At 41.5% G+C, this 12491-nt stretch overlaps 1 protein-coding gene across 1 annotated transcript in view; it reads right to left on the minus strand.

The window, feature by feature from the left end:
- Positions 1-12491, minus strand: part of fam214a (family with sequence similarity 214 member A) — a 33937-nt gene extending 21446 nt beyond the window's left edge. Inside the window, exon 1 of the mRNA XM_031743030.2 lies at positions 11251-12491. Coding sequence (XP_031598890.1) covers positions 11251-11281 — 31 coding nt within the window. The 5' untranslated portion in view covers positions 11282-12491. The remainder of the gene's footprint in view (positions 1-11250) is intronic.

Below are 12491 nucleotides of genomic sequence, written 5' to 3' on the forward strand. Positions count from 1 at the left end.
TTTTAAAGGGCAGAGGGGCACCAGTGAAAAATAAGAAGCTTTACTGTATCTATTTCTCAACATCTGCTTGTTTTAAAAGTGCTCCCGAACACAGTGCACCTATGTATGTAAGGAATCTAAAAGCTTCAATCTTGCTAAATTTCCTGTGAAAGAAGAACCAGCAATAACCACACAGGCTCTGTAGCAATAAATAACCTCCGCTTTTCTTATTAAAAACAAACAAACAACACAAAAGGAAAAAAAGAGATATGGTCTTAGTCATTTTCCTCCTGGCTGACTGACCTGGGAATGAAAGAAGACCGTGATCAATGATCATAACCGCTGACCAGGGAAGAAAGGTGGGTGGGACACGTGTTACCAAGGCAACAGGAAAATTGTGTTAAAGATTCCCGTCACGGTGATTGAAGAGTGTCTCTGTGTAGCAATGATCTGCGCCAATATGTGCCTTTGCAAGTGACAGTTAACGCTTCAGCTGTGCTCTGTGAGGGTGCAGTGAGGTGCTCCGGCTCTATGCCACGGCCTTGCTTTGCACATTATGATTTTCTGTTATGACAGTTAAGCTGTTTATGTGATCATGCTCGCTTTGCGAGTACTGAGCCCTCTCTAGGTCGTTGTGCATGTTATCCTCAGTGTTTATGGTACTCTAATGTGAATTGCTATACAGACAGAGCTTTTACTCTCCATCTCTGCGGTAAAACAGCAGAGGACTGTTGCTTAACTTCACTTGTAATAAACAGGGTCAGCTGCGTTTCCATAGCGTTTTAAAACACGAATCACACATCACTGCCAGCTCACCTTTCCTGCTTTTGTCTGCCTTGCGTTACAAGATTACAAAACACTGGAAGTGGTGAAGTCTGCCAAGAAACCGGCATGTTTTTGCCAGCGGCTGTAAATAATGGTAAAGATCTCTCATAAAGAAAGACCTCCAGCTTCAATTTTAAAAAACAAATCACAGTTGTTTTAGGTTTTTACTAACAGACTGAGAGACCCTGGTATTTTAAATTTCATCAATAAGCTGGCTGCCAATGTATCTCACCACTAAACTTTGGACTCTGTTGACAACTACTTAGCTTTACAAAGACTATATTGGTATTTTCCTCTCCCTTTCTGAAAACGTTTCCACTTTCCCTTAAACTATGGACTCTGTAATGTGTGTGTGTGTCCCTCTCCCACTAACAACACAAAGGGGCAGATTCACATGAGACATAGCAACAAGTTCTGATTGGCTAAGGGACTTTAGTCCCATTACAGCTGAGGAGAACCCTTCTTTGTGAACTCAGCTTTTATTCTTCAACTGCCAACAGACAAATGACACACAGACACATACACAACCCAGACTGGCGCACCACCTTGTCCTCTCTATCACACCCATTATTGTCAGACATAAAACAAGAGCTGTTGTTTAGTAGCTGAGTAACATACTACTGATGTTACATGATAAACAATCTCTGAGCTGATGGAAAACAAAAAAAGAAAAATCACCATTGTGAAGCTTAACTGGACTCAGAAGCACTAAACAAACAAAATTCATCTAAGCTGAGGTGCAAAAGGTTAACTTCAGGCTTTTTTATTTTATAAAAGAGCTATAAAGAGCTATGCATCTTGTCTAAACTGCTACTATTTGACTTTACTACTTTACATATCCTCATCTCCATGTCCAACCTACAGGTGGATGTTTCTCATTTGGCTAATGAGAACAAAACTGTATGTCACTGAGTTCAAAACCAAGAAAACTTTTGTTCATACACACAAATCTGTTCAGCTTTCTTACAGTATTAGGTCAATACTGGATGATGAAAGAACCAGTAACAATGGCAGTTTATTGTGGTTAGGTAACTGCAATTGATGGAGTGTAATGAGTCTGAAGGATTTCACTGAAACTACACAGTAATTAACGCAGCTAACTATACCGACTGGCAAATTCAGCTTCTACAGCCTTTCTGAACTGTAAATCTGCACACTCTTGGCTAGCCAGTGAATACAAATGTGTAAATTCAAATCCTGAACAGACATCCAGGGTTAAAAATGAGATGCAGTATGTTCCCTTCATCTTTGACAACCATAGCAACTGAAGTCCTTAAGTAAGGTACTTAAACCCCTTATTATTCAAATGAGTTGCTTGGCAGCTAACTGTATAAGACTGGTTACACTGGGCAGCTTCCTGGTGTAAATGCAGCAGAATGAACAACAGTTAAGCAGAATGAAAAGTACAGTAAAATTTCATGAGATTTAAAAAAAAAGAAAAAAGACAGGCATTTGTGACATTTAGTAATAATAATTCATCACCTCTTCCTGGAGGTCTCCAAATCCCCCCTGATTTCACCTGAAATATCCATAATAGTATCTTTAAAGGTCCGGTGTACCCTTCCACGGTGCCCTTTTTGACCTCAACTCTCTGCAGTATCCTGTTTGACCTTATTTGCACACACTGGAGCTGTGAGGCACAAAGCCTCTGTTATTCAAGCAAGAGTGGTTCTTTTCAAACTCATTGTCTAACTAATATCTGTTATGTAACCTGGACTGGAGTGAAGTACAGCAATGGTGGACAAGGTGGGCCGTGGTCAAAGTGAGAATTGCTAAGCTCCAGTGGGGCCAACAGTTAAGTAGACCTCCCTAAAGTAGCCTTTAAATGTACACTATAGAGTCTACTTTTCATCTACTCGGACTCTTATCTTGCATTACTTCCCAAAAACTACAAATGCACAGCCTGATATTATACTAGATGTGCTGGAAAGAAGGTGAAAACATTATAATTTTTATGAGAAATTTAAAATACAAAGCAAAATCCTGGTCATTTTTACAGTCATATTCACTCCACATAAGACCACTATTAAATTTCAGCAAGCTGAATGCTGGCAGCGACAGGACACTAGGGCAGTGGGACAACCCAGCCTCTCACTGTAATCAGAGCTACCCTGTCTAACGCAAATGCACAGGCCTTTGACCCCTCCTGTGCTGCTAGTGTCAATTTCTAGAAAGGGGAGTCTGAATTAAGCAACCCGAGCAGTGTAGCTCCAAAGGCTGTGTAAAAAGTGGGCCAGACTGATTTGGTTGGAGACTGGAATTAGCTGCTGTGGACAAAGAATCAAAAGGCTAAAGCTGACACAGTTGCTTTAAACCTTTGCCTTACTCCTGGCAGGGTTATACAGAATGATTAATCTGGTAGGAAAGGGCAAGGTTACAGCTCCTGACGGCAAATTTTAACAGCATTCATTATAAGCATATACCTATATGAAAAAATATCTAACCACTAAAGCCTGTCGAGCAAAGGTGAAAAGAGCAATAACTCAGTTGAGCAGGAAAGAGTAACTGTCAGCTGGTTTGCTGGGAGGATGAAGCAATATTTGGAGTGATAAGGAACCACCTGACTCATTACATAGCCTGGTTGTTGGCCTGAAAGAACTGAGATGAGACAATAGAGTTAAGGAGAGGGGGTAGTTGTGATGAGTTTCAAATTAACTCAACCTAACACTGTGGTTAATAAACAATGTGCTTAACGCCTCCACAAAGAGCCCCGAAGGTGTTCTCTATTAACAGACACCGGGAGTCTGTGTGTTTGTGTATGTGTACCCATTATTTCATTACTCTAAAAGAAGAGGTCACATGAGAGAGAAGAGCCCAATTAAATCTAAAAAAGAAAGAAAAAAAAAAGTTGCATCTAATAATTTGATAAGTCAACAGAATCACAGTCATAGAAAACAATGCATTTTTTTATTTTATTCTTTTATTTTGTGTCTTATTCTGTCTTAATAGTGTCATCTGACATTTCATTTGTGAGTCACCTACTTTGGTCTTTTAGTAATTGATCACAACAGCACACAGTGAGCATGGGAACAGAGAAGCTGGTGAGGTGTGTGGTGTGTGAACTTGATTAAAGTGGTGCTTATGTAAGACTCTTTGCAACCAAAGATATGTGGTGTCTGGTAACAGAAATTAAACCCTTCAAGAGGATTCAACAGCCTTCTGATTCACTCTGGACTGTTGAGGCTATATTAAACATCAACCAGTCGAAAAACAAAACAAAACAAAAATGATGGCAACTGACAGTAGTGGTTTTGATTTTATAAACACTGGTTAGAGAATGGAATATTTATACTAAGAGAGTACTGCTATAAGATTTGGATTGGATCTTAGCTGGATCAGGTATTGGTGACAACGTGTTGGGCTGAACTATTCAGTGCTCTGTGTTGTTTTGTGTTTACTTTGCAATGTGGCAGCAGGAGCTATCCGGAGAACTAACAGCATAGAAGAAGCTAACAGCAAAGCAGTTTGGAAGCATTTCACTTGTACTTTTGCATATTTTTTTACTTACTACTACTATTTCTACTAATTTTCATTTCCACTTGTTATGTTTGGTCTGAGAGAAGTTACATAAAGTAGAGGCAAGAAGGACACTGGATCACTGCAACCCATGCTGGGATTCGATTAAACATTATTTCACTTAAGCTGTTTCCTATCATTTCCACATGTTATGTACATGTGTGTGAGAAGCCTAATCAGACTACGCCTTAAAACATAAAAGATTCCCTGTCTCTTAGAATGAGGAAAACAGCTATCAAATGCAATTCTGGCACTGGATTGTGAGCAGACACCCAAGCCCCAGGTTTGCACTATATCACAAATGGGAATTATCTTGACCAGCGCATCCGTAAATTAAACACAGTCGAGAAAATGTTTTTATATGCAATGCCTGGAATACAAACAATGTAATTTACACACAGAAGCTCTCATAAAGATAAAATTTAGATTTGGACTCATCAGCCACTCTTGACTTTCTGGTCATATCAGCATGAAATGCAAATTTAATTTGCTAAAACGAAAATGCATTTGCTTTATGACACAGTCACTCTGACTGCCGGTCAATAGGATGACTTTTTCCTGAACTCCCTGCATTATTACACACACAAATATATGAATAATGCCTTCTTTGAGAAGCCTATAAAAATACATGGTTAAACCTACTGTCAGGTATTAAGTTCCTGTGTGTAAAATAGTAAGTCAAGGTAGCCCTATTTCTGTCAATATGTTTTTTCTCTCGATATTATCAGCAGATAGTGGAGGTGGGGGTGTTAAGTGCTGAGGTCTATATGTGATATGATTCAGAGGAGTGGAGAGAAAATGGGGAGGAGAGAAAAGGGAGATAGGAGAAGTAAAAGAAAACCAGTGGAGCAAGGAAGTCAGAAAGAAAAGTAATTGCCAGGAGGTTTTCCCTCCTCTCAGACCTGGCAGAAGAGTGATAATCACACATCCCTTAACATTCTCTCTCCAAACACCGCTGAGATTAACAAGAAGCTGTCATTTTGGTTTCTCAGTTCCAGAAATAACTCAGAAACCAATGAATGGATACTCTAAATATTTCTAACAAGCATGAGTGCCTTGTATTTTTGTGCTTTTCAAGCTAACAGGGCTCATCCCACAGAGCTTATAGTGTAACAGTGAGGTTGTTATGTCACATCAGGGATTAAAACTTCAAGTGGAAGGAAGGATGCACCACCCAGATTTGATTTTTCATGGAGATTAAGTTCCTATACATAGAAACATGGTTTGTTTACTGCATTAGCGCTGTTTAGCTTGTCTCCATCAATTCAAAAGCTTATATTAAAGGGAAACATTTAGATTTTAGTGAATTCATTTAGTTTTCTTTTTTTTTTTTAACCGTAAAAGTGTAAAAGGGAGACAAACTAAACAGATCAGTGACAGATAGAACTAAAAACAAAGAAACTAAATGCACAGAGACAAAGAGACACAGACATCACCACAACACCACCCCCACCAAGAAAAATCACCAGGCCCAGATGGCTCTTCCTGTTCCTGCAGAGCTGGCTGCTGGTTGGCTATGAGGAGCCACAGGGGCGGGAGGATGTGACGAACAAACAAGCAATGACATCACTCACTGGCAGTAGAAATATGACCCATGCTGCTACTTACTGTTTCAGCCAGTCCAGGGCCGATTGTGGACTATGTATTTTTGATTGTCCATAAAGCGTGTTAACAGTGCGGGTTAACAAAGTGACTGGGCTAAGTGTTCCTGCCTTTATGTCTGCGTGTGGGTGTGGATACAGCTCTTTAAAGTAGTAATCTTAAACATCACGTCTATATATGCACACACAGCATGTACGTACAAGGTAAGAGCACACTTGCATTTAAGTCCAGATAAAGGTTTGGTGTTCTTAATAAAATGCTCAAGCATTACGTAAGAGCATTACTGGTCTGGGAGGAGTGGGTGCCCAATCCCATACGACCGCTAGGCTAGGCTACTTACAGTGAAACCTGTCACAACAGCATTGATTTAGGCTGATTACTCCAGGGGCCAGGATAGTAACTCACAGCTGAATGGTATTCATTGCGAAAGGCAGCTCTAAAGCTGGGTGTACAATGGGCAGTCCAATATCCATGTTCACTGCAGCTGGGTCAGCAAATGGCTGTTTTGTTGTACTGAAAAGGCAATATGGAAAAGCACTTAGAAGATAAAATTAATTCCACCTGCAAGACTTTGACAGAAGAAATAAAAAAAGGTTAAAAAAAAAAAACAGAACAAACATTCCTTAAAATAAAAAAAACAATAAAGTAGTTTTGTATGGATTATTTTCATATTTTTAGTTTTCAGGTGCCTTACAATCAGGAGGGATAATGCATAAATGGCCAGAATTCCTTTTTCTTACTTTACTATATAAAGTGAGATGACTATTGCTGTAATTCAGAGCTATACAAATAAAACTGAATTTAATTTAATGAAATTAAATGATTAATCCTTTTATTAAACCCTTTGAATTAAAGCCAGCCATCTACACTTCTCCACACAATCTCATCATAATTGCTTGATTTCAAATCTATTGTGATGGTGTTTAGAGGAAAAAAAATTACAGAAACTCTGTCCAAATAACTTTGGACTTCACTGAAGCTAAAACATGTTGAGAACAGAAGCTCGGTAGATAAATGAGTAAATAAATTAAAAAAGACAACGATGGCTCCAACTGTGTGAGAGGAGTAAAACAGAAGAGAGCACCTGTTGTGTCAGCCTCCTGCTGTGGAGGTAAATCACAGCTGAGGAGGATGCAAAGACAGCACGAGACTAGACAGGTGCTATACGGGACAACAGTGCATGTCGCTCGGCGTTATCTGGGTCTCTCATCAGTGAGAGTGTAGACGCTGATCCGCTGGCAAGTGTTAGGGACATCTCGGGGCAGCTGTAATCTGGCTGAACGTATGGCAGAAGGCAGGCAGTGGTGCGAGCTTGGAGGGTGGGGGAAGGTGGACTTGTGCTCGACTCCTCTTTCAACTGGAAGCACTGGCGTACAAACAGCATCATAGAGAGCACAAATGCAGAACTGAGGCTTGCCAGCTGACGAAGTCCGACATGACTAGCTCTGAGATCATCTCAGACTATACGGTTTGAAAAGTGGACAATGAGAGCTGTGGTTGAGGGCATAAAGAAACTTGCTCATTACTCATCTATATGATCCCCTAGTCAACATCTAATGCAAATCAGCTTTTATTTGTAATGAGGCTCCACTGATCTGAGAGTGAAAAAGGCCACAGCTGAGCAAAACAGAGGATTTTATACCATAAACAATTCCAAAGTGGTTTTGAATCGTGCTTTCCTCTACTACACAAAGCAAATTTATGTCTTTTTAAAACCCAGCTTTACCACACTTAAGCAGCAACAGTTTGAAACAATACAAAAAGCTATTTTTTCCCCGACTAGTGTAAACGGGTCCGGAGTTTTCCAAAGCTGTTCTTTATGGGACCTGTAAAAGCTGTCAGTTGAGCCACATGGTTCAACGGTACAGCGCTTATTAGGGCCAACAGCAATCTGTTGAATACTGTGCCACACTCACTCTGTTCTCACACCCGCATACACTCACACACATGGTGTCCTGACTCATAGCTCAACTCACAGGAAAACAAGGGGGTCAGATGACTCTGGTTAGGCCCCGGAGCAGAATATAAGTGCTCCTTTTGTCATAAATAGCAAACGCATGCTTCACTAAGGCCCCAAAGAGATGCTGCATGAACTTTAAGTTGTTTTTCTTTTTTTCTTGGAAGTCCAAATTATCTGGGAGCTGGGCTCTTTGAAGACCATAACTGATTCTGCTTCTTTCTGCTAAATATCAGTTCTGATAAACTGATACCTGAGAAAGGGTCTGACAGTAGTGCTCTTTTGTGTTTTTAAATTTAAAACATGCACTCCTGCGTGTATCAATCCATTAAGTTCATGAAGGGATAAGAAACTGTGCTAAATTCGGAGCATTTTCCGACTTACATGGGATCTCATAGGTCCGCTCAGCACAAAGACTAGTTCGATATGTTGAATTTGACCACTGTTAAGTCCACTAATTCCATCTCAAAAGGGTTAATGGTGAAGCAAGGCGCAAGATGTAGCAGAGTACTTCTTTTTCATCTTATCATTTCCCCAGAAGGTATGACTTTTTCCGCCAAGCTGATCGGGAGGTCAGATGCAGTACAACTTGAGGAAGTGTGAGATAGATGTGTCTGGACTTGTTCAGTTCTTTCTTTTGGACTTACAAAGCAAGGCACCCCTAGGAACTCTCAGTCTGACCTTGGTGACCTTCAGTTTCCTGAAGGTCTTTCCCCACACATGGGGCCAGATTTACTGACAATCAGCAGCAGTGCAAAGCCCTCTTTTACCAGTAAAAAGCTAGTGTCAGCATTTACTGAATAGGTGCAGTATCAATTTTGTTACTGAAAAGCATGGACATGGTTGATTTTCCAGCTCGCCTTAATGCCCGTGTATTTGTAACAGTTTGACTTTCACCGTGCAAAATTTTGCTAAGAAATTATTTAAATGTACCACGCAAATGTTGTTTAATAAGGTTTGTGACACTGTCTTATTTTTCTCCTGATGTAGCTGTGATAGATTCAATTCAATTCAATTCAATTTTATTTATATAGCGCCAAATCACAACAAAAGTCGCCTCAAGGCGCTTCATAGGTACAGAGAAAAACCCAACAATCATATGACCCCCTATGAGCAAGCACTTTGGCGACAGTGGGAAGGAAAAACTCCCTTTTAACAGGAAGAAACCTCCGGCAGAACCAGGCTCAGGGAGGGGCGGCCATCTGCTGCGACCGGTTGGGGTGAGAGAAGGAAAACAGGATGAAAGACATGCTGTGGAAGAGATGATGCTCAGAGTATTAATTCATTTGGAAATGTTATCAGAATGAGTTTGTACTGGCATGAGTGAATAGCTTAACGATGTAAATGTGGTGCCAAAGCTTCCCTGTAACTTGTCACTGAGTTTCAGGTTTTCAGCCATGCAGAGATGAGCCTAACTCCAGAACTCACACAATGCTCTATGTGGTTTTTCTCAGCAGTGCACATGCACACAGAGCTCTGCGACATCGCAAATGAACTTGTTTTTGGATTAAGGTGTTTTAGATTAATGTCTGATTCTGCCTCCCAAGGTATTCAGGTTAAAAAGAAAAAGAAAATCCAGAACAATGCAGGTATTATGCACAGTAACTGAGGTAATGCATAAAGCCTGTGCTAGCATGTATTATTTTGGACAGTAGATTACTTGCTCCTTCATCAAGTTGACTAATTTGTGCTACTCTCTCTATTGTTAGTAGATCACATTTAAAGCTAATATGGGCTATATCACTGAACTTTTATTTTTTAGACATTTGATGTGCATTCAAGAAAATAAATCTCAATCCCAATAAGCAGCTGTCCTGGTGAAACTCTGAGCCCATGTGACAACAGACCAGGTAAATGTCCAGAGACTATCTCATGCTGTCCACTTCATGTGATAAATGGCAGCTTTAGACAGTGACTGCCCTAATTACCCTGACAGTGTCCAGAGTTCAGGTGTGAAAATGCTGCTTGAGTAAACAGCTCCTCTCTTCTCCACTGCAGTCCCTTTCTCTGAGAAATGAGGCAAGAAAGAGAAGGCATCTAGCCTATAAGCAATCTGGCATCTCCACCACAGGAACGGCACAGTATGTTCAAAATAACAATAGCACCACAGTATCTGCCAGTCAAATGGTGAGCTACTGCTGTGGTGCAGCTTCTACTGGCACAGGCTTTCATAATTAGAACATGACAGCGATAATCCATGAAGGGTAAAGAACAGACGCACTGTAGAAATGTGTCTTAGGCCAACAGCTCTCAATCTACTGGCTTGCACAAGGCAGGAAGATGCATACAGATTAATTGAAAATCAACTGCACCAGCAGGTTTGTTTTTGGCTGTTTAGTTGACCTAGTATGCTGTTCTGCATTATTAGGCTATAATTACACTGTACTATGTCAGCCAGTGTGCCCTTTACTCTGGCAAGGCACATCCCACAAATGTTTGGCTCTGTGTTTCTATATAAAGGATCCTACAGGCAAGGAAAGGTAAGGCTAGGATTAAAAGCCTATGCCCTTGTAGGGCACATGTTTACTGTGAGGTGTAAGGGTCCTATTATCAGCATACTGTGCTTAAGTAAGAGCCCACTCAAACCAGTCAGCAGCCTGTCTGCAGTTTCCCAACATATGTAAACACAAAGACTATAACTGACTGAAAACAGTCACCCTTCACTGCTTCCAAGTATGGTGCTATTTTGGAATTTCCAAAAATTCAAGCAACCACAACTCTGCGTTACAAACAACCACTCAGTCACCAAATGAATCATTTACTTAGTGAATAATTCAACTAACATAATAAAGGAGCTTAGACAAAACAGTCCGAGGGCAGAGATTTAGGCACCGAGTTACCCTTTGCAAATTGATGCAATAGTATAATTAGCATAATCACACTGAAACAAACAAGGATGTCCCCCTCCATCCCTGTTTTACCTCTTGCTGCAGATACAGTGAGCTGTAAACAGGTTGCAGAGCATAAGGCAGGAGCCTTATTTCCACAACAGGGTGGGTGTCAAGAATATTTTGCAGCAGCCCAGTGCAAGAGACTACCAAAACAAGAGCTGCAGGTTATATGCTGATGCAAAAAATGAGGAAATAAAACAGCTGACAGGGTTAACATTGTAAATTAGAGCAACAAATGTGTGTTTTACTGCACACAAACGTGCTCATTTACCTAAGTCAGGCTCTGTTAATTCAAATAACCAGTGACCAGGCTGACCAGCTGTTACATAATTCTTTGACCTGATTCTTCTCTCGGGGAAATGGGTACAGTCAGTCTACTAAAAGACGGAAATGCACAGCTTACCCAAACACTGACCACCCCAGGGATATATATTATAAATATATGTCTGTGTATGCGTGTTTTTCTGGTGGCACACATACCTCGCTCGGGCTTCATGTTGTCCAGTGTCATCAGGTTGCCTTCAGGTGCTCCTGCAGAGATCTTCCCAGTCTTCTTTTTTCCTAACACACCTAGCCTGGACAGCACACACAACGGGCGTCTGGCCCCCTTAAACCCCCTCTCTGTGACTGAGAGCTGCTGCGTTACCTAAGCAATAATATCAGCTGTGAAGCCTGCGTGTTGGTGCCAACTGCCCCCTATCCAACAACAAAGCATTGCTTTGTTAGCATGCTACTGTCTGCTCCCATCCAGTCGCGTTGTATTGTCAAACACAAAGATAACAGATAGCGTGTGCCACTTACAGTGACCGTAAGGATTGTCAGTCTGCTTGGTAGCGTCTAGCCGTTCTGACTGCAAATAATTTAACTAGCAAGCCGGCTACTCTTACAGCTAGTCTCAAATTCCACCATCTGAACCGTAGTTAAGTCGTGGTTCATTTCGGTGTCCCCGTCTGTGTAACGCTGGCTCCTAACTATCAAGACGCGGGGGGTTTGCTAACTCAGCAGTGCTAGCCAGAAAGCAAACTCAACCAACTCTATAACCCCTACTGTTTCTGTATTGTTAAGCTGGTGCTAGTGACGACGACCTCGCAAACATCCCCAACCCCCCAGTAATGTAGCACAGGTAGCCACGGCTCAGCTGCTAATACCGATGACGGGCGGTCTCGGTATTTTTCTCTGCTAAGACGAGAACATTTTCAGCGTTATCATTCCTCTCGCGAAACGATAACCAGCGATAATCACACGGACATAGTGCACTTTCTGCCCGTCAACAAAGCTCGAATCGTCGCCATCTACTTTGCGTTAGAAACGCCACCTGTACAGACTTCCTTTGTGAGCCTCATTAAAACTTTTCAAACCGACAACAAATAGTCCGACTCCGACCGAACCCTTCGGGGACGACGGCGACTTTCCCCACAAGCTTTTTCTCTATTTTTAAGGAGCAGCCGTTGTTGTCAGGGCGCTGACACCAGCTGACTACTAAAACTAGAGGACTAGGTCGGTACTGATATTATTCAGGCGAAATGCAGATGAAAGGAACAGTGAGTCCTCCTAGTCGTGATGCTTTACAGTCTGCCTCCCTTCCTCACTTCCCTCCCTGCTGCTTGTCAAAACAGATCAGTGCAGCTCTAGTCACGTGTCCCAACAACAGCGCCTCTCGTCACTTCCCTCTCTACCAGCCTCGCATGAACTCGCAGCCATAGCAACCGCCAACTTAGAAG

The sequence above is a fragment of the Oreochromis aureus genome, linkage group 1, assembly GCF_013358895.1.
Source record: "Oreochromis aureus strain Israel breed Guangdong linkage group 1, ZZ_aureus, whole genome shotgun sequence".
NCBI classification, from domain to species: Eukaryota; Metazoa; Chordata; class Actinopteri; order Cichliformes; family Cichlidae; genus Oreochromis; species Oreochromis aureus.